The 19,390-nt window shown below is 44.2% G+C and overlaps 1 protein-coding gene across 7 annotated transcripts in view; it reads left to right on the top strand.

Moving 5' to 3' along the window:
• The window catches only part of RBM6 (RNA binding motif protein 6), a 139,955-nt gene that overhangs the window by 17,135 nt on the left and 103,430 nt on the right, over nucleotides 1-19,390 (top strand). For 3 of the 7 annotated variants that reach the window (XM_030811739.1, XM_030811745.1, XM_030811744.1), the window contains exons 2-5: nucleotides 6,477-6,586; nucleotides 11,356-12,634; nucleotides 15,863-15,952; nucleotides 19,118-19,187. In XM_030811739.1, the coding sequence (XP_030667599.1) occupies nucleotides 6,543-6,586; nucleotides 11,356-12,634; nucleotides 15,863-15,952; nucleotides 19,118-19,187 (1,483 nt within the window). In that variant the 5' untranslated portion in view covers nucleotides 6,477-6,542. Of the gene's footprint in view, nucleotides 1-6,476; nucleotides 6,587-11,217; nucleotides 12,635-15,862; nucleotides 15,953-19,117; nucleotides 19,188-19,390 lie in introns of all 7 variants that reach the window. The other 4 variants (XM_030811746.1, XM_030811743.1, XM_030811742.1 and 1 more) reach the window with 3 other exon arrangements.

Below are 19,390 nucleotides of genomic sequence, written 5' to 3'. Positions count from 1 at the left end.
CCATGCTTTTTTAATTTTTTAATTAATTAATTAATTTATTTATTTGAGACGGAGTTTTGTTCTTGTTGCCCAGGTTGGAGTACAATGGCATAATCTCGGCTCACCGCAGCCTCCGCCTCCTGGGTTCAAGCGATTCTCCTGCCTCAGCCTCCCGAGTAGCTGAGTTTACAGGCATGCGCCACCACGCCCAGCTAATTTTGTATTTTTAGTAGAGACGGGGTTTCTCCATGTTGGTCAGGCTGGTCTCGAACTCCAGACCTCAGGTGATCCACCTGCCTTGGCCTCCCAAAGTGCTGGGATTACAGGCATAAGCCACTGTGCCCGGCCTGCTCTTTTTATTTTTTATTTATTTTTTCTTTTTAAGAGGCAGGGTCTTGCTATGTTGCCCAGGTTGGAGAACAGTGGTGAGATCATAGCTCACTGCAGCCTTGGACTCCTGGACTCAAGCAGTCCTCCCACTTCATTCTTCCCAAGTAACTGGAACTGCAGGCATGTGCCACCTGCCTTTTTTGTTTTTTAAATTTTTGATAGAGATGGGGTCTTGCTGTATTGCCTAGGCTAGTCTCAAACTCCTGGCCTCAAGCAATCGGCTTCCTGAAGTGCTGGGATTACAGATGTTAGCCACTGGCATGTTGTGAAAATGTTTTGACTCTCTTCTTATTTTCCTTCTTTCTTTTTTTTTTTTTTTTTTTTGAAGTAGAGATAGAGTCTCACTATATGGCCCATGGTGGTTTCAAACTCCTGAGCCCAAGCAATCCTCCTGCTTCGGCCTCCCAGTGCATGTTGTGCTAGGACAACAAGCATGAGCCACTGTGCCTAGCCCCTTCTCATTTTCTTTTTATTTCTTTTTAGTGCATAAGGAGGCAACCTCATTTTCTTATGTGTGTATTCTAAAGATATATTCTTTGCAGTTACCATGGGAATTACACTTAACATCTCACAGTTATAATCTAATTTGAATTTATACTAACTTAAGTTCCATAGTATACAAATCTCTGCTCCTATCCAACTCCTTTCTCTTCCCTTTTCTGTTAAGTCATGGATTACATCTTTGTAAATCATATCTCAGTAACCTAGATTAATAATTTTTTATGCATCTGTCTTTTAGATCACATTGAAAGTGAAAAACAGGAGTTACAAAGCAAAATTGCAATAATGCTAGTTTTTACAGTTGCCCCTGTATTTGCCTTTACCAGAGATCTTTCTTTCTTTTTTTTTTTTTTTTTTTTTTTTTGAGATGGAGTCTTGCTCTTTCGCCCAGGCTGGAGTGCAATGGCGCCATCTCAGCTGACTGCAACCTCTGCCTTCCAGGTTCAAAACATTTTCTTGCCTCAGGCTCCTGAGTAGCTGGGACTGTAGTTGTACGCCACCACACCTGGCTGATTTTTGTATTTTTAGTAGAGACGGGGTTTTGCCATGTTGGACAGGCTGGTCTTGAACTCCTGACCTCAGGTGATCTACCCGCCTCGGCCTCCCAAAGTGCTGGGATAACAGGTGTGAGCCACGCACCCGGCTGAGATCTTTATTTATTCACATGGCTTCACGTCTAGCTTTTAAAAATTCATTCTGGGCCGGGCGCGGTGGCTCACGCCTGTAATCCCAGCAATTTGGGAGGCTGAGGTGGGCAGATCATGAAGTCAGGAGATCGAGACCATCCTGGCTAACATGGTGAAACCCTGTCTTCACTAAAAATACAAAAAAAAAAAAAAAAAAAAAATTAGCCAGCGTGGCAGTGGGCGCCTGTAGTCCCAGCTACTTGGGAGGCTGAGGCAGGAGAATGGCATCAACCCAGGAGGTGGAGCTTGCAGCAAGCCAAGATCATGCCACTGCACTCCAGCCTGGGAGACAGCGAGACTCCATCTCAAAAAAAAAAAAAAAGACACAAAAATTAGCCGGGCGTGGTGGTGGGCGCCTGTAGTCCCAGCTACTCGGGAGGCTGAGGCAGGAGAATGGTGTGAACCTGGGGGGCAGAGCTTGCAGTGAGCCAAGATCGCTCAACTGCATTCCAGCCTTGGCGACAGCAAGACTCCAAAAAAAAAATTCATTCTGAAGAATTCCTTTTTTTTTTTTTTTGTAAAAATGGAGTCTCACTCTGTTGCCCTGGCTGGAGTGCTGAGTGCCATGGCATGATCTCAGCTCACTGCAACCAACCCCTCCCCAAGTTGAAGCGATTCTCCTGCCTCAGCCTCCTGACTAGTTGGGATTACAGGTGCCTGCTACCGCGCCTGGCTAATTTTTGTATATTTAGTAGAGACGGGTTTCATCATCTTGGCCAGGCTGGTCTCGAACTCCTGACCTCATGACCAATCCACCTCGGCCTCCCAAAGTGCTGGGATTACAGGCGTGAGCCACTGCGCTGGGACTGAAGAATTCCCTTTTAGCATTTCTTACAAGGTCTGTATAGTGGTAATGAGCCTCCCTCAGCTTTTGTTTATCTGAGAATGTCTTGATTTTTTTCCTTTTTTTTTTTTTTTGAGATGGAGTCTCGCTCTGTCGCCCAGGCTGGAGTACAGTGGCGTAATCTTAGCTCACTGCAAGCTCCGCCTCCTGGGTTCACACCATTCTTCTGCCTCAGCCTCCTGAGTAGCTGGGACTACAGGTGCCCGCCACCACGCCTGGCTAATTTCTTTTTTTTTTTTTTTTTTTTTTGTATTTTTAGTAGAGATGGGGTTTCACTGTGTTAGCCAGGATGATCTCGATCTCCTGACTTTGTGATCCGCCTGTCTCGGCCTCCCAGAGTGCTGGGATTACAGGTGTGAGCTGCTGCGCCCGGCCAATTTTTTTTCCTTTTGTTTTGAGACGGAGTTCACTCTTGTTGCCCAGGTTGGAGTGCAATGGCACGATCTCGGCTCACCGCAACCTCCGCCTTCCTGGTTCAAGTGCTTCTCCTGCCTCAGCCTCCCGAGTAGCTGGGATTACAGGCATGCGCCACCATGCCCGGCTAATTTTGTATTTTTAGTAGAGACAGGGTTTCTCCATATTGGTCAGGCTGGTCTCAAACTCCCGACCTCAGGTGATCCACCCGCCTTGGCCTCCCAAAGTGCTGGGATTACAGGCGTGAGCCACCGCTCCCGGCTTTCCTTACTTTTTGAAGGACAGTTTTGCCATATACAGAATTCTTGGTTGGCAATTTATATTTAGGGTTTTTTTTTTTTTTTTGAGACGGAGTCTTGCTCTGTTGCCCAGGCTGGAGTGCAGTGGCGTGACCTCGGCTCACTGCAACCTCCGCCTCCAGGGTTCAAGTCATTCTCCTGCCTCAGCCTCCTGAGTAGCTGGGACTACAGGTGCCCGCCACTATGCCCAGCTAATTTTTTGTATTTTTAGTAGAGACGGGGTGTCACCATGTTGGCCAGGCTGGTCTCGAACTCCTGACCTCAAGTGATCCACCTGCCTCAGCCTCCCAAAGTGCAGGGATTACAGGCATGAGCCCCCACGCCCGGCCTAGGTCTTGTATGATCATACATTTTGCCTTGGCATTCATATGGCTTTCTAAATTTCCCCATATACATGTTGCTTTGGAATGTCCTAATTTGCCAAAGAGTTTCACTCAACTTCTGTGGGCATCTATCTGTAATCTCTTGCCCCAGGTGCCTGTTAGTCTGTAGTCTGCTTTGCAGCTTTCATTAGCAATACCTGCTGCTTTCTCTGCCTGAGTTTTGTATTAGGTTGAAAGAGAAACATGCACCTTATGTCTGTCCTTCAAATACCCCCGCAGATAGGGTAGAACAGATATGTACGATAATTTGCAAATAAGGTCTGCTTTGCTCTTGGAGGGAGGGAGCTGGGAATTGGGCTTCTACTGCTTTAAGACAAAAAACACTGCCATGCTGGAGAGGGGGTAGGGCAAGGTTGAGTAAAAACACCACACAACTTTCTTTCTGTTTTGTAGATGGCTTTTTCTTGATTGGATATTCACACAACTTTCTTTCTGTTTTGTAGATGGCTTTTTCTTGATTGGATATTTGCTTGTAAACCTTTGACTCTTTTCTAAAACTCTGTCAAAGTTGGTTTAGACAGTTACTACTTGTTTTTCTGATGTTTCTATGAAGGAATGAGACCTTGAAACTTCCTAGTCTGCCATTTTGATGACCTATAGGCTGTCTTTTTACTCTCTTGATAGTGTCCTTTGATACACAGAAGTTTTTAATTTTGATGAAGTCCTCTTTATCTACTTTTTCTTTTAAAGTTCCTTGTGCTTTAGGGGTCATATTTAAGAAATCATTGCCAAATCCAAGGTCATGAAGATTTGCCTCTTTTTCAGTAGCTATAACAAAGGTCCTGGAAATAACTTCTTATCTTGACTTGAGTTACATGTCTGCCTTCAAAACAATGACTGTGGTGAGGGTAATAGATTATTCTGATTGGTCATGCTGGATGGTGTCCGATCAGGTCTGAGACAGTGGGGTTGATACTATAGTGCTGTTTCCAAAAAGGAAGGGCTAGTGAGCACTAGAAAAATCAGTAAATACTTATTTCATTTAGTAAATATGAAGCATTCATAGCACATTGAAAAGTTTATGGTGCCCAGAGTACATTTTTTTTTTTTTTTTTTTTTTTTTTCTGAGACAGTCTCACTCTATTTCCTGAGCTGGAATGCAGTGGTGGGATCTTGGCTCACTGCAGCCTCAACCTCCCGGGTTCAAGCGATCCTTCCTCACTTCAGCCTTCCAAGAAGCTGGGACTACACATAGTCACTGTGCCTGGCTAATTTTTGTATTTTTTTTTTTTTTTAAGATGGAGTCTCGCTCTGTCACCCAGTCTGGAGTGCAGTGGCATGATCTTGGCTGACTGTAGCCTCCGCCTCCCGAGTTCAAGCATTTCTCCTGCCTCAGCCTCCTGCGTAGCTGGGATTACAGGTGCCTGCCACCACACCTGGCTAATTTTTGTATTTTTAGTAGAGATGAGATTTCACCATGTTGCCTAGGCTGGTCTTGAACTCCTGACCTCAAGTGATCCACCTGCCTCAGCCTCCCAAAGTTCTGGTAATTTTTGTATTTTTTGTAGAGCTGGGGTTTTGCCATGTTGCCCAGGCTGGTCTCAAACTCCTTGGCTCAAGCCGTCTGCCTGCCTTGGCCTCCCAAAGTGTTGAGGTTACAGGCGTGAGCCACCATGCCCGACCCCAGAGTACCCATTTTAATTAAAAATGTATTTTTCTGGCCAGGCACGGTGGCTCACGCCTGTAATCCCAGCACTTTGGGAGGCCGAGGTGGGTGGATCATGATGTTAGGAGTTCAAGACCAGCCTGGCCAATATGGTGAAACCCCATCTCTACTAAAAATACAAAAATTAGCCAGGCATGGTGACGCATGCCTGTAGTCCCAGCTACTCGGGAGGCTGAGGCAGAAGAATCGCTTGAACCCGGGAGGCAGAGGTTGTGGTGGGATGAGATCGTGCCACTGGACTCCAGCCTGGGCGACAGAGAGAGACTCCATCTTAAAAAAAAAAAAAAAAAAAAGTATTTTTCTTATTATAAATTTAATATGTAAATGTTTAAAAGTGACCTCCAGCTGGGCACTGTGGCTCATGCCTGTAATCCTAGCACTTTGGGAGGCCGAGGCGGGCGGATTGCTTGAGCTCAGGAGTTTGAGACCAGCCTGGGGAACACGGTGAATACCCGTCTCTACTAAAATACAAAAAAATTAGCTGGGCGGCCGGCGTTTGCCTGTAGTCCCAGCTACTCGGGAGGCTGAGGCAGGAGAATTGCTTGAACCCGGAGGTTGCAGTGGGCTGAGATTGCGCGTTTGCACTTCAGCCTGGGCAACAAAGCGAGACTCTATCTCTTAAAAAAAAAAAAAAAAAAAGGCCGGGTGCGGTGGCTCATGCCTGTAATCCCAGCACTTTGGGAGGCCGAGGCGGGCGGATCACAAGGTCAGGAGATTTCTGAGACCACGGTAAACCCCGTCTCTACTAAAAATACAAAGAATTAGCCAGGCTCGGTGGTGGGCACCTGTAGTCCCAGCTACTCGGGAGGCTGAGGCAGGAGAATTGCTTGAACCCGGAAGTTGCAGTGGGCTGAGATCGTGCCTTTGCACTCCAGCCTGGGTGACAGAGCGAGACTCCATCTCTTTAAAAAAAAAAAAAAAAGAAGGCCGGCTCATCCCAACACTTTGGAAGGCCGAGGCGGGCGGATCACGAGGTCAGGAGATCCAGACCACGGTGAAACCCTGTCTCTACTAAAGATACAGAAAATTAGCCGGGCGTGGTGGCGGGCACCTGTAGTCGCAGATACTCTGGAGGCTGAGGCAGGAGAATGGCATGAACCTGGGAGGCGGAGCTTGCAGTGAGCTGAGATCGCGCCACTGCACTCCAGCCTGGGTGACAGAGCGAGACTCCGTATCAAAAAAAAAAAGAAAGAAAAAAAAGACCTTCAAAATTATTGCTGCTGATGTGGTCCCTCATAAACCAAGCAGTGGGAAACTAGTTTAGCTTTTAGTTCACGTTCTAAAGTACTAATTTTTGTGGTTTATTTTGTACAGGTACTGCTATAACCAGAATTTGGTAGAAAAAGGATCTACTTGTTGGGGCCCTCTTGATAAAAAGAGATGTGGGGGGATTCTCGACCTGCTAACAGAACTGGACCTTTTCGGTAAGTTCTCAAATTTGAATATTGAAATTGCCAGTATTTTAATTATAAATGTGTAACATTTTGGCCTACTATAAATGAAGATATTTTCTCTGTGGAGAAATAGTTTCTGATTTTTTAAAAATAGAAACGGCTGGGCATGGTGGCTCACGCCTGTAATCCCAGCACTTTGGGAGGCTGAGGCGGGCAGATCACAAGGTCAGGAGATCGAGACCATCCTGGCTATCACGGTGAAACCCCGTCTCTACTAAAAAATACAAATAAAATCAGCCAGGTGTGGTGGCGGGCGCCTGTAGTCCTAGCTACTCGGGAGGCTGAAGCAGGAGAATGATGTGAACTTGGGAGGCGGAGCTTGCGGTGAGCCGAGATCGCGTCACTGCACTCCAGCCTGGGTGACAGAGGAAGACTCCGTGTCAAAAAAAAAAAAGAAAAATAGAAACTCAATTTGGAAAATAATTTCGAAAATGATTGTGAGACTGAATACCCAGGATGCCAAATGTTTTGTCACATAGCATTTTATTTGTTTGTTTTTTTGAGACAGAGTCTCGCTCTATCTCTTAGGCTGGAGTGCAGTGGTGCGATCTTGACTTACTGCAAAGTCTGCGTCCTGTGTTCAAGTGATTCTTCTGCCTCAGGCTTCTGAGTAGCTGGGATTACAGGCGCGTGCCACTATGCCTGGCTAATTTCATTACTTTAATATTAAAAAATACCCAAATATTTTATTTCTTTTTGTCTCTTAGCAAAGGAATACATATTTGGCTAGTAAGGAAAGCTAGCAAAATGTACATAAATGTTTATAAAAGTTGTATTGAGTTCACTAATTTATGTCTAGAATTCAGAGCTGTGCCTTGTCTGTGGCATGTTGATGCAGTTTGCTGAGCCACCTCTCAATTTTAGGGGTTACTTGGTACCAAGAAGAGTGGGGAAAGTGATAGCATTTAGTGGTAAATAGATTGTATTTTAAATTTGTAGGGAATTAATTTTTTTATAGCTAGTATAATACACACTGTATTTTAACTAGTATTTAAACATTTTTCGTCTTGTGTTTACAATTAATGAGATGCTATACGAATGTGACTTTTTTGGTTTTACTTGGTACATGGCAAAGAAATCTGATCTTTAAATGTATGCATTCCTAAGTATTGTTGCTCCAGTTGAAACTTCTATTACTAGTACATTTTCTTTTTTTTTCCTTTTTTCAAAATGGAGTCTCACTCTGTTGCCCATGCTGGAGTGCAGGGGTATGATCTCAGCTCACTGCAGCCTCTGCCTCCCGGGTTCAAGTGATTGTCCTGCCTTAGCCTCCCGAGTAGCTGGGACTACAGGTGTATGCCACCATGCCTGGCTAATTATTGTACTTTTTTTTAGTAGAGATGGCGTTTCACCACCATGTTGGCCAGGCTGATCTCAAACTCCTGACCTCAAGTGATCCACCTACCTCAGCCTCCCAAAGTGCTGGGACTATAAGTGTGAGCCACCGCACCTGCCACTAGTAAATTTTCATTTGGATTGGCAATCTGCAAGATTTTATTACTTAAATGCAACAGATGTTCTCATTCATTGTTCTGAAGCTTGGAGTTCCAATGAAAAATTTAGGTAGAGAACTGAGTTTAGAAAATCCATATAATGTTTAGTAAAACTAGTATTTCATAAATGCTGAATGACAGAGATTGGTCTTTAAATTAAAACAACTGTGTGATGTTGGGTATTTTTTTTTCTTTCAAAATACTAAGGATTAGACCAGTGGTCAGCAGACTACAGCCGATAGCCTGTTTTTGTAAATAAAGTTTTATTGGAAAACAGCCACTGTTACTTGTTTGCAGATTGTGTATGGCTGCTTTCATGCTATGATGGCAGACTTGAATAATTGTAACAGAGATTGTATAACCCAGAAAATCTGATATATTTACGAACTGGCTTTTCATGGAGAAAGTTTCCTGACCTCTCGTCTAGATCAATGGGGTTGTATGTTAACATTTAAAAATATTTAGGTTGTAATCTATCCTGTTATTACTTATATTTATGGGTAACTATTTTGTAAGTAAGCCTATTTCTTATAGAATTAACGTGGTTTAGGTAAGCATTCAGAAATGTTAGGTAAATTTAGCTCTATTGTCTAACTTTTTTCAAATTTAGAACATTTGTCTTTGACTCGTTTAAACTTATTTAAAATTATATCTTCCCACCTTAATTTTAGTTTAAATGTAAGTCATTATATGCTGTTTTTTAAGATCTTTGACCAGGAGGGAGACATAGTTTTTGGGAACGAATTTGAACCAAAAAAGATATAGGAAAATGATTTTGTTACATTTCCTTTGAACTTTTCTTTTAAAATTTGTTTTTATTTGGTTGAAAATAATTTTCATAAGTACTGATATTTTATATTAGTCGAATGGTTTCTTGATTAGTCTGTATAAAATACAAATCTAAGAACCCTGCTACAGTAAGTTACTCTAAATCTATTTGATCTTAATTTAGAAGAGTAAGATAATCCTTAGGCCGTGTTGGCTGTGTTCTGGTCAGAAAACATGTAGATTTCATACCTCAGTCCTCATCCCATGAGTGTCTGATGAAGCTTAAATCTTCCTGCAAGAAAGACTTGAAAGATTTTAAACATGGGAGACACTATATTTAGTGGTAACATCTTAATTTTAGTGTTAAATTGTATTGCTTAAGAAGAACATCTAGGCCGGGCGTGGTGGCTCACGCCTGTAATCCCAGCACTTTGGGAGGCCGAGGCGGGTGGATCACGAGGTCAGGAGATCAAGACCATCCTGGCTAACACGGTGAAACCCCGCCTCTACAAAAAATACAAAAAAATTAGCTGGGCGTGGTGGCGGGCGCCTGTAGTCCCAGCCACTTGGGAAGCTGAGGCAGGAGAATGGCGTGAACCTGGGAGGCAGAGCTTGCAGTGAGCCAAGATCGCGCCACTGCACTCCAGCCTGGGCGACAGAGCGAGACTCCGTCTCAAAAAAAAAAAAAAAGAAGAACGTCTAAACTTGCTCCGCTTATGATGAACCACATAGACATAACTAGTCTTAATGGGGGTCAGTGGAAGTCATCATTTTCTGAAAATTCATTAAATGTACATCATTCCAGTGTTTAGGTTAATGTTGTTAAATTCCTATTACTTTAAGAAAGAGTTGGCCAGGCATGGTGGCTCATGCCTGTAACCCTAACCTTGGGGAGACCGAGACGGGTGGCTCACCTGAGGTCAAGAGTTCAAGACCAGCCTGGGCAGCATGATAAAACCCCATCTCTACTAAAAATATAAAAATTAGCTGGGCATGGTGGCGCATGCCTGTAATCCCACCTACTCTGGAGGCTGAGGCATGAGAATTGCTTGAACCCAGGAGGCGGAGGCTGCAGTGAACCGAGATCACGCCATTGCACTCCAGCCTGGTCAACAGAGCGAGACTCCGTCTCAAAAAAAAAGAAAAAGAGAAAGAAAGGGTTTGGCATTGCAACTATTTCTCTTGAACTGAGTGACCCAGAATCAGTTGTCCTTTGAATTTTACTATAGTAGCGCAGTCTGAGCTCAGAAGGACCTTATGATAGACCCTGTATGTTCTGGGAGGCAAGAATCGAGTTGGTATTAATATCTTAATGCTTTTGTTTTACTGCTGAATAACAGATGACCCTTCATGTCTTTTCATGTTTTCCTTTTTCATGTCTCCCTACCTAGGATCCTAGGTGCCTAATTGCCTACTTAAACTAGTTTAGGGAATCTTGGACTGAAGCCAAAACATGTAAAATGCCCTGGAGGTTAGGCAAAGGGAAGAAATTGGGTAGTATGAAAGATTAGGTCACATCTTGTTTATCTCTTGAGTTCTATAAATTGAGAATGTAAATTTAATACTGTGTCTATTTTTAAAATGTATTTTATTGCTATGAAAAAGTAGCATGAGACATTGGAATATGGAATATCAGCTTCTTCATTTGGGTCATGGGGATCATGCTTGAAGGCCTAATGCTCTCTCTAGGTCCATCTCAGCATTAAGCCCCTGGATGCTGTTGCATGGCTTAGATGACTTACCCATGCTTTGTGGCATGATCCGTACTACCTTCTACCTTCTGTGATACCCTTGGGTAGTTATAATCGGAGCCAGGTTAGAGTGCTTCTTGGTGGAGCCACTGTAGAACTGGGATTTAGATGCAGCCAGGGCTGATGTTCAGCTGGTGAACACTGGTGTGCTTGTTCCTACTGGTGATTTACAACCAGTGTTTCTTCCTTTTGGGCCTGCATCCATTTTGATTGGGTGGTGTCCATGCTGTATCTGTAATAAAATATTTTTGAGTGTTACCGCTGGATGCAGCAGTGAAAAAGATACCTCCTGAAACTTACTGTAAGAAATTTACAGTGCATTGATTTTTCTGATATATAGGAATCGTCATGTTGATCTTGGAATTCTTAAGTTCCCTGGCTGTAGGAAATGGAAATTTTTGTAGCATGTCACCATTCTTAGCTTATTTGGTATTGCGGATTTTCCCTGTTGCAGGACTGGGTGAAAGCTTTTTCTGCAGCAGTCATGTTGAAAACCTTGTGTTGACTTTCCTCGTGTTCTGAAATGGGAGCATAAAAGTTTACTCCGCCACTTCGTCTTAAAATAGCAAAACTTTGCTGTTTTCTGCAGATCTAGGACCTTGTTACAGAACTCTGCCAAAAAAAAAAATGTTTACAGAAGAATGTGCTGTGATTAGAGAAGAATATGCTGGTGTGTAGATTTCAAACTCTCTGGACAATATGAATAACACTGTCTTTGTTTCTACAGTGGGAGCCAAGAAGAAAGGTTTGCTCCCGGGTGGAACAGGGATTATCCTCCTCCTCCCCTTAAGAGTCATGCTCAAGAGAGACACTCTGGCAACTTTCCTGGCAGAGATTCACTTCCCTTTGATTTCCAGGGGCATTCGGGGCCTCCTTTTGCAAATGTAGAGGAGCATTCTTTCAGCTATGGAGCTAGAGATGGACCGCATGGTGACTATCGAGGAGGGGAGGGACCTGGACATGATTTCAGGGGGGGAGATTTTTCGTCTTCTGATTTCCAGAGCAGAGATTCATCACAGTTGGACTTCAGGGGTAGGGACATACATTCTGGGGATTTTCGGGATAGAGAAGGACCACCTATGGACTATAGGGGTGGAGATGGTACTTCTATGGATTATAGAGGTAGGGAGGCACCTCATATGAACTACAGAGACAGGGATGCTCACGCCGTTGACTTCAGAGGTAGGGATGCTCCTCCATCTGACTTCAGGGGCCGGGGCACTTATGATTTAGATTTTAGAGGCCGGGATGGATCCCATGCAGATTTTAGGGGAAGGGATTTATCAGATTTGGATTTTAGGGCCAGAGAACAGTCCCGTTCTGATTTTAGGAATAGAGATGTATCTGATTTGGACTTTAGAGAGAAAGACGGAACACAAGTAGACTTTAGAGGCCGAGGTTCAGGTACTACTGATCTAGACTTTAGGGACAGGGATACGCCACATTCAGATTTCAGAGGTAGACACCGGTCTAGGACTGATCAGGATTTTAGGGGCAGAGAGATGGGATCTTGTATGGAATTTAAAGATAGGGAGATGCCCCCTGTGGATCCAAATATTTTGGATTACATTCAGCCCTCTACACAAGATAGAGAACATTCTGGTATGAATGTGAACAGGAGAGAAGAATCCACACATGACCATACGATAGAAAGGCCTGCTTTTGGCATTCAGAAGGGAGAATTTGAGCATTCAGAAACAAGAGAAGGAGAAACACAAGGTGTAGCCTTTGAACATGAGTCTCCAGCAGACTTTCAGAACAGCCAAAGTCCAGTTCAAGACCAAGATAAGTCACAGCTTTCTGGAGGTGAACAGCAGAATTCAGATGCTGGTCTGTTTAAAGAAGAAGGCGGTCTGGACTTTCTTGGGCGGCAAGACACCGATTACAGAAGCATGGAGTACCGTGATGTGGATCATAGGCTGCCAGGAAGCCAGATGTTTGGCTATGGCCAGAGCAAGTCTTTTCCAGAGGGCAAAACTGCCCGAGATGCCCAGCGGGACCTTCAGGTATGTTGATGGGGTGGATCGCCTTTTTTTTTTTTTTTTTTTTTTTTTTTGAGATGGAGTCTCGCTCTGTCGCCTAGGCTGGAGTGCACTGGTGCAATCTCTGCTCACTGCAAGCTCCGCCTCCCGGGTTCACACCATTCTCCTGCCTCAGCCTCCCGAGTAGCTGGGACTACAGGCGCCTGCCACCATGCCTGGTGTGAGCCACCGCGCCCGGCCTGCTTTTTTTTTTTTTTTTTTTTAAATAAGACTTTTGTGAAGGATGAAATTTATTTATTTATTTTATTTATTTTTGAGACTGAGTATTGCTCTGTCACCCAGGCTGGAGTGCAGTGACATAATCTCAGCTCACTGCAACCTCCGCCTCCCAGGTTCAAGCAATTTTCCTGCCTCAACCTCCGGAGTAGCAGGGATTACAGGCACGCACCACCACACCCAGCTAATTTTTGTATTTTTAGTAGAGACGGGGTTTCACCATATTGGTCAGGCTGGTCTGGAACTCCTGACCTCGTGATTTGCCCGCCTCAGCCTCACAAAATGCTGGGATTACAGGCATGAGCCACCGCGCCTGGCCAGAAAGCAAAATTTGTATTCAGGAGTGGAATGTAGGAATGTAAATCTCTAGAGAAAAGGCCCTCAGCTCAGATCATATATATATGTATATATTTTCTTTTATTCTTTTCTTCCTGCTTCACTTTCCGTTTGTGTATATATGTGTGTGTATATATGAAGGAACTATATGTATATATTTGAGACATGGTCTCACTCCGTCACTCGGGCTGAAGTGCGATGGTGTAATCATGGCTCCTTGCAGCCTTGACCTTCCAGGCTCAAGCGATCCTCCCACCTCAGCCTCCTGAGTAGCTGGAACTACAGATGTGCGCCAGCCACTATGCCTGGCTAGTTTTTTTTTCTTCCTTTGAGAATGAGTCTTGCTCTGTTGCTCAGGCTGGAGTGCAGTGGTGCAATTTCAGCTCACTGCAACCTCTACCTCCCGGGTTCAAGGGGTTCCCCCGCCTCAGCCTTCCAGGAAGCTGGGACTACAGGTATATTTTACCATGCCTAGTTAGTTTTTGTTTTTGTTTTTTTTCTTTTTTGAGATGGAGTCTCGCCCTGTTTCCTAGGCTGGAGTGTAGTGGCACAATCTTGGCTCACAGCAACTTCCGCCTCCCGTGTTCAAGCAGACTTCCTGCCTCAGCCTCCTGAGTAGCTGGGACTGTAGTTGTGCACCACCAAATCCGACTAATTTTTGTATTTTTTATAGAGATGAAGTTTAGGCATGTTACCTAGGCTGGGCTGGAACCCCTGATCTCAAATAATCCATCCTTCTCAGCTTCCCAAAGAGCTGGGATTACAGGCATGCACCACCATGCCTGGCCAGCAATTTTTGTATTTTTTTGTAGACACAAGGTTGCAACATATTGCCCAGGCTGGTTTCAAATTCCTGGGTTCAAGCAGTCCCCCCACCTTAGCTTCCCAAAGTGCTGGGATTACAGCAGTGAGCCACTGCCTCTACCCTTTTGATGTGTGTTTATTCATTATTTTGTTTTATGATGCTGATTTACATGACTTGGGATAATTTAGTTTGAAAGTATATGTCTTTGGGAGTTGACTCTTGCAACGCTCGCTTAGTTAGACCTGTGATTGTTTAGGGATCATTTTCTTATTTAAATTCATTGAGAGAATACTTAGGAGTCTCCCTAGTTGTGAGGAACTGATATTAATGTTGCAACTATCCTCTTGCAGCTAATGTAATTAACTTAAATGTTAAACTTCTTGAATATATGATTTAAGCAAGGAGGGTTATATTTGTAATTTTACAATGAAGGTATTCTCTTTTAAAGTAGATTTGGCTGGGTACAGTGGCCTGTGCTTATAATTTCAGCACTTTAGGAGGCTGAGGTGGGAGGATCACTTGAGGCCAGGAGCTTGAGACCAGTGTGGTGCAACCTCAGGAGAGAACGTGAGGGGGGCGGAAAGAAAAATAAGGCCAGGCACAGTGGCTCACATCTGTAATCCCAACACTTTGGGAGGCAAAGGTGGGCAGATCATTTGAGGTCAGGATTTCAAGACCAGCCTGGTCAACATGGTGAAACCCCATCTCTACTAAAAATAACAAAAATTAGGCCAGGCGTGGTGGCTCACGCCTGGAATCCCAACACTTTGGGAAGCTGAGGCAGGCGGATCATTTGAGGTCATGAGTTTGAGACCAGCCTGACCAACACAAAGAATCCCCATCTCTACTAAAAATACAAAATTAGCTGGGTGTAGTGGCACATGTGTGTAATCCCAGCTACTCGGGAGGCTGAGGCAGGAGAATCCCCTGAACCTGGGAGGCAGAAGTTGTGGGGAGGCAGAGGTTGCACTATTACACTTCAGTCTGGGCAACAAGAGCGAAACTCCATCTGAAAAAAAAAAAAACCGAAAACCAAAACTAGCCAGGTGTGGAGGTGGGCGCCTGTAATCCCAACTATTTGGGAGGCTGAGGCAGGAGAATTGCTTGAACCTGGGGGGCAGAGGCTGCAGTGAGCTGAGATTGTGCCACTGCACTCCAGCCTGGGCGACAGAGCAACACTCTGTCTCAAAAAAAAAAAAAAAAAAAAAAAAAAAAAAAGACATTATCTAGTCGTCATCTCTCACCAGAGGTATGAAGTACTGCTAGTTTACAGCCCATTCTCCAGCTCTCAGACCGGGAAATTTTTCTTTTTTCTTTTTTTTTTTTTGAGACATGGGTCTCGCTCTGTCACCCAGGCTGGAGTGCAGTGGCACAATCTTGGCTCACCGAAACCCCTGCTTTCCAGGTTCAAGCGATTCTTCCGCCTCAGCCTTCTGAGTAGTTGGGACCACAGGTGTATACAGTACAGTCGGCTAATTTTTATATTTTTAGTAGAGACAGGGTTTCACCATGTTGGCCAGGCTAAGAAAATTACAGTTTTGAGACTATGTTAGTGTGTCTTTCTGGTTATTAAAGTCTTACTCAGTCTTGTCTCGTAATGTTTTGCTTTACTTTCAAGACTCTTTCAGTGAGCCTTGATCTTAGCACATTTACATTCTTATGATTTGAAGTCACATTCTGGCACTCAGAACAATAGAGAAAATTGTAATTTTTTGTATCTTCACATGATATGTCATTATCATTTTTGATCCTGAGTAGCTAAATTTCATGTTGATTTGTGTTTTGTACAGTAAAGTATATTTATTTGTGAAATAATTTTTCATTCTCAATTTAAGGATCAAGATTATAGGACTGGCCCAAGTGAGGAGAAACCCAGCAGGCTTATTCGATTAAGTGGGGTGCCTGAAAATGCCACAAAAGAAGAGGTAAGGCATGTCTTCTCTCCTGTTTCTCTGTGTCAATTAAAAATTAAAAAACCTTTTAATTTGAAAAATTATAGATTCACAAGAAGGTACAAAGAAATGCACAGAGAAGTCTTGTGTATTTTTTTCCCATCCTCCCTCAGTGTTAATATTTTGCACAACTGTGGTATAGTATCTAAACCAGGAAATTGACCCTGGTATAATACATAAAGTTTATTCAGATTTCACCATTTATACATGCACTCACTGAGGTGAGGTTAAAAAAAATTATGACAAATGATTGCTCTCTTTAGACCTGATCACATCCTTTAGAGCATATTATTTCTGGAGTACGTACATAAGGATGCAGTTTATTTACAATAGTAAAAACTAGAAACTGCTTAACTGCCCTATATCAAAGGATTGGCTGACTAAATTAAGTCTGAACTTATGGCAGTGCTCGCTCTGTGCCAGGCATTGTGTGATACTTACAAGCATTAGTTCATTTAATTATCACATATTTAATATAATCACTCTAAATATTAAGCATTACTGTATGCCAGGCATTGTTCTAGATACTGAGTGACACAGCAGTGTATATTATAAAGTCACTGCCTTCATGGATAATGAAAAAGCAAGCAAAAGGATTACACAATTTTAGTCAGCGAATAAATACTCTGAAGAAAACTAAAGTACAGGCCGGGCATGGTAGCTCGGCCTGTAGCTCGGAGACAGAGTCTTGCTCTGTCGCCCAGGCTGGAGTGTGTGGCGCGCACTGCAACCTCCGCCTCCCCAGTTCAAGCAGCTCTCCTGCCGCAGCCTCCCGAGTAGCTGGGACTACAGGCACACACCACCACGCCCAGCTAATTTTTGTACTTTTAGTAGAGACGGAGTTTCGCCATATTGGTCAGGCTGGTCTTGAACTCCTGACCTCAGGTTATCTCCCTGCCTCTAGCTCCCAAAGTAGTATGCATGCCTGCGATTACAGGCATGAGCCACCATGCCCAGCCCATTTTTAATTTTTTTGAGGCAGCGTCTCACTTTGTTGCCCAGGCTGGAGTGCAGTGTCACAATCACGGCTCACTGCAGCTTCTACCTCTTGGGCTCAATTGATTATACCACCTCAGCCTCCTGAGTAGCTGGGACCACAGGCATGCATACTAATGGGGCTGTTTTTTGTATTGTGTAGTTAGGGAGACATCACTGAGGAAGAGGCATTCGAGCCCAGGCCTGAATGCCATGAGAGAGCAGTTCATTTGAATATGGGGAAATGAACTGCCCAGGCAGTTCATGCTGAGGAAATGCTGTGGCCCTGGACTGTAATGACCAGTACATCATTTTATGTTTAACACATGAGAAACTGGACACCAAAAGGTTACACAGCAAGTGAGCGGAGAGCTTGGAATGCACGCAGTATGATTTCACAGCTTGAGCCTTTGAAGGTTATGCTCTTCTGCTTTTCTTTTTCTTTTTTTTTTTTTTTTGAGACAGAGTCTCACTCTGTCACCCAGGCTGGAGTGCAGTGGCACGATCTCAGCTCACCGCAACCTCTGCTGCCAGGGTTCAAGCGATTCTCCTGCCACAGCCTCCCAAGTAGCTGGGATTACAAGTACCTGCCACTGCACCCGGCGGATTTTTGTATTTTTAGTAGAGATGGGGTTTCACCATCTTGGTCAGGCTGATCTTGAACTCCTGACCTCAAGTGATCCACCCGCCTCGGCCTCTCAAAGTGCTGAGATTACAGGCATGAGCCACCACACCCAGCATTTTGTTTGTTTGTTTTTGAGACAGAGTCTTGCTCTGTTGCCCAGGCTGGAGTGCAGTGGCACAATCTTGGGTCACTGCAACCTCCGCCTCTCGGGTTCAAACGGTTCTCCTGCCTCGGCCTCCTGAGTAGCTGGGACTACAGGCATGTGCCACCACGCCTGGCTAATTTTTTGTATTTTTAGTAGAGATGGGGTTTCACCATGTTAGCCAGGATGGTGTTGATCCCCTGATGTCATGATCCGCCTGCCTCGGCCTCCCAAAGTGCTGGGATTACAGATGTGAGCCACTGCTTCTGGCCCTGCTTTTCCTATATACCTGATAATTTAAAAATATTTATTTATTTATTTTTGAGACAGGGTACTCCAGACTGGAGTGCAGTGGCCCAATGAAGGCTCACTACAGCCTCAAACTCCTGGGCTCAAACTATCCTCCCGAGTCGCTGGGATTATAGGTGTGAGCCACTACTCCTGGTTAATTTTTTTTTTTTTTTTTTTTTTGAGACGGAGTCTCACTCTGTCACCCAGGCTGGAGTGCAGTGGTGCGATCTCGGCTCACTGCAAGCTCCACCTCCTGGGTTCACGCCATTCTCCTGCCTCAGCCTCCCAAGTAGCTGAGACTACAGGTGCCCGCCACCACGCCTGGCTAATTTTTTGTATTTTTTAGTAGAGACGGGGTTTCACCGTGTTAGCCAGGATGGTCTCGATTTCCTGACCTTGTGATCTGCCCGCCTCGGCCTCCCAAAGTGCTGGGATTACAGGCGTGAGCCACTGTGTCTGGCCAATTTTTTTTTTTTTTTTTTTTTTAAAGATAGAGTCTCGCTCTGTTGCCCAGGCTGGAGTGCAGTGTCATGATCTCGGCTCACTGCAGCCTCAGCCTTCCAGGTTCAAGTGATTCTCCTGCCTCAGCCTTCCGAGTAGCTGGGATTACAGGTGTGTGCCACCACATCCAGCTAATTTTTGTATTTTTAGTAGAAGTTGGGTTTCACCATGTTAGCCAGCCTGGTCTCGAACTCCTGACCTCAGGTTATCCACCCGCCTTGGATTCCCAAAGTGCTGGGATTACATGTGTGAGCCAGCACGCCCGGCTTCTCCTGGCTAATTAAGAATTTTTTTTTTTTTTTAGAGATAGGGTCTCACTATGTTGCCCAGGCTTGTCCCAAACATGTGGCTTTAAGCGATCCTCCCACCTTGGCCTTCCAAAGTGCTGGGATTATAGGCATGAGCCACTGCATCCCGCCAATTTTTGAATAATTATGTTCTACTCATTCAATATGTGAATGCCTTGAGTGTTCATAGTCTAAGTTTGCTTTTACAAAGTAATCATGGCTTTAAATTATGTATGATAAAAAACCGTTAGGGAAAATCTGATATTCATTGTTTGATTATGATTTGTATCATTAGTGTAAATGCCATATTTTTGCAGATTCTTAATGCTTTTCGGACTCCTGATGGCATGCTTGTAAAGAACTTGCAGTTGAAGGAGTATAACACAGGTGAGTTTCTTGACTTGCATATGGCCTTGGGTTAGGAAGGGTCTTTATCAGATCTCTGCATCATGTGCTACTTAAAGTTTGTTTTAAGAAACCACAATTAAAATTTCCAGAAGCCTCCTGTTGGTGCCTCCAAATAACAACCAGCTTTAGTCTTAGCTGTGGTTCTTTGTGGATGTTTGTCCACACATGGGTGATGAGGATGC

This window comes from Nomascus leucogenys, chromosome 4 (genome assembly GCF_006542625.1).
Source record: "Nomascus leucogenys isolate Asia chromosome 4, Asia_NLE_v1, whole genome shotgun sequence".
In the NCBI taxonomy this organism is placed as follows: domain Eukaryota; kingdom Metazoa; phylum Chordata; class Mammalia; order Primates; family Hylobatidae; genus Nomascus; species Nomascus leucogenys.
This window is presented reverse-complemented; position numbering and strand designations above follow the sequence as displayed.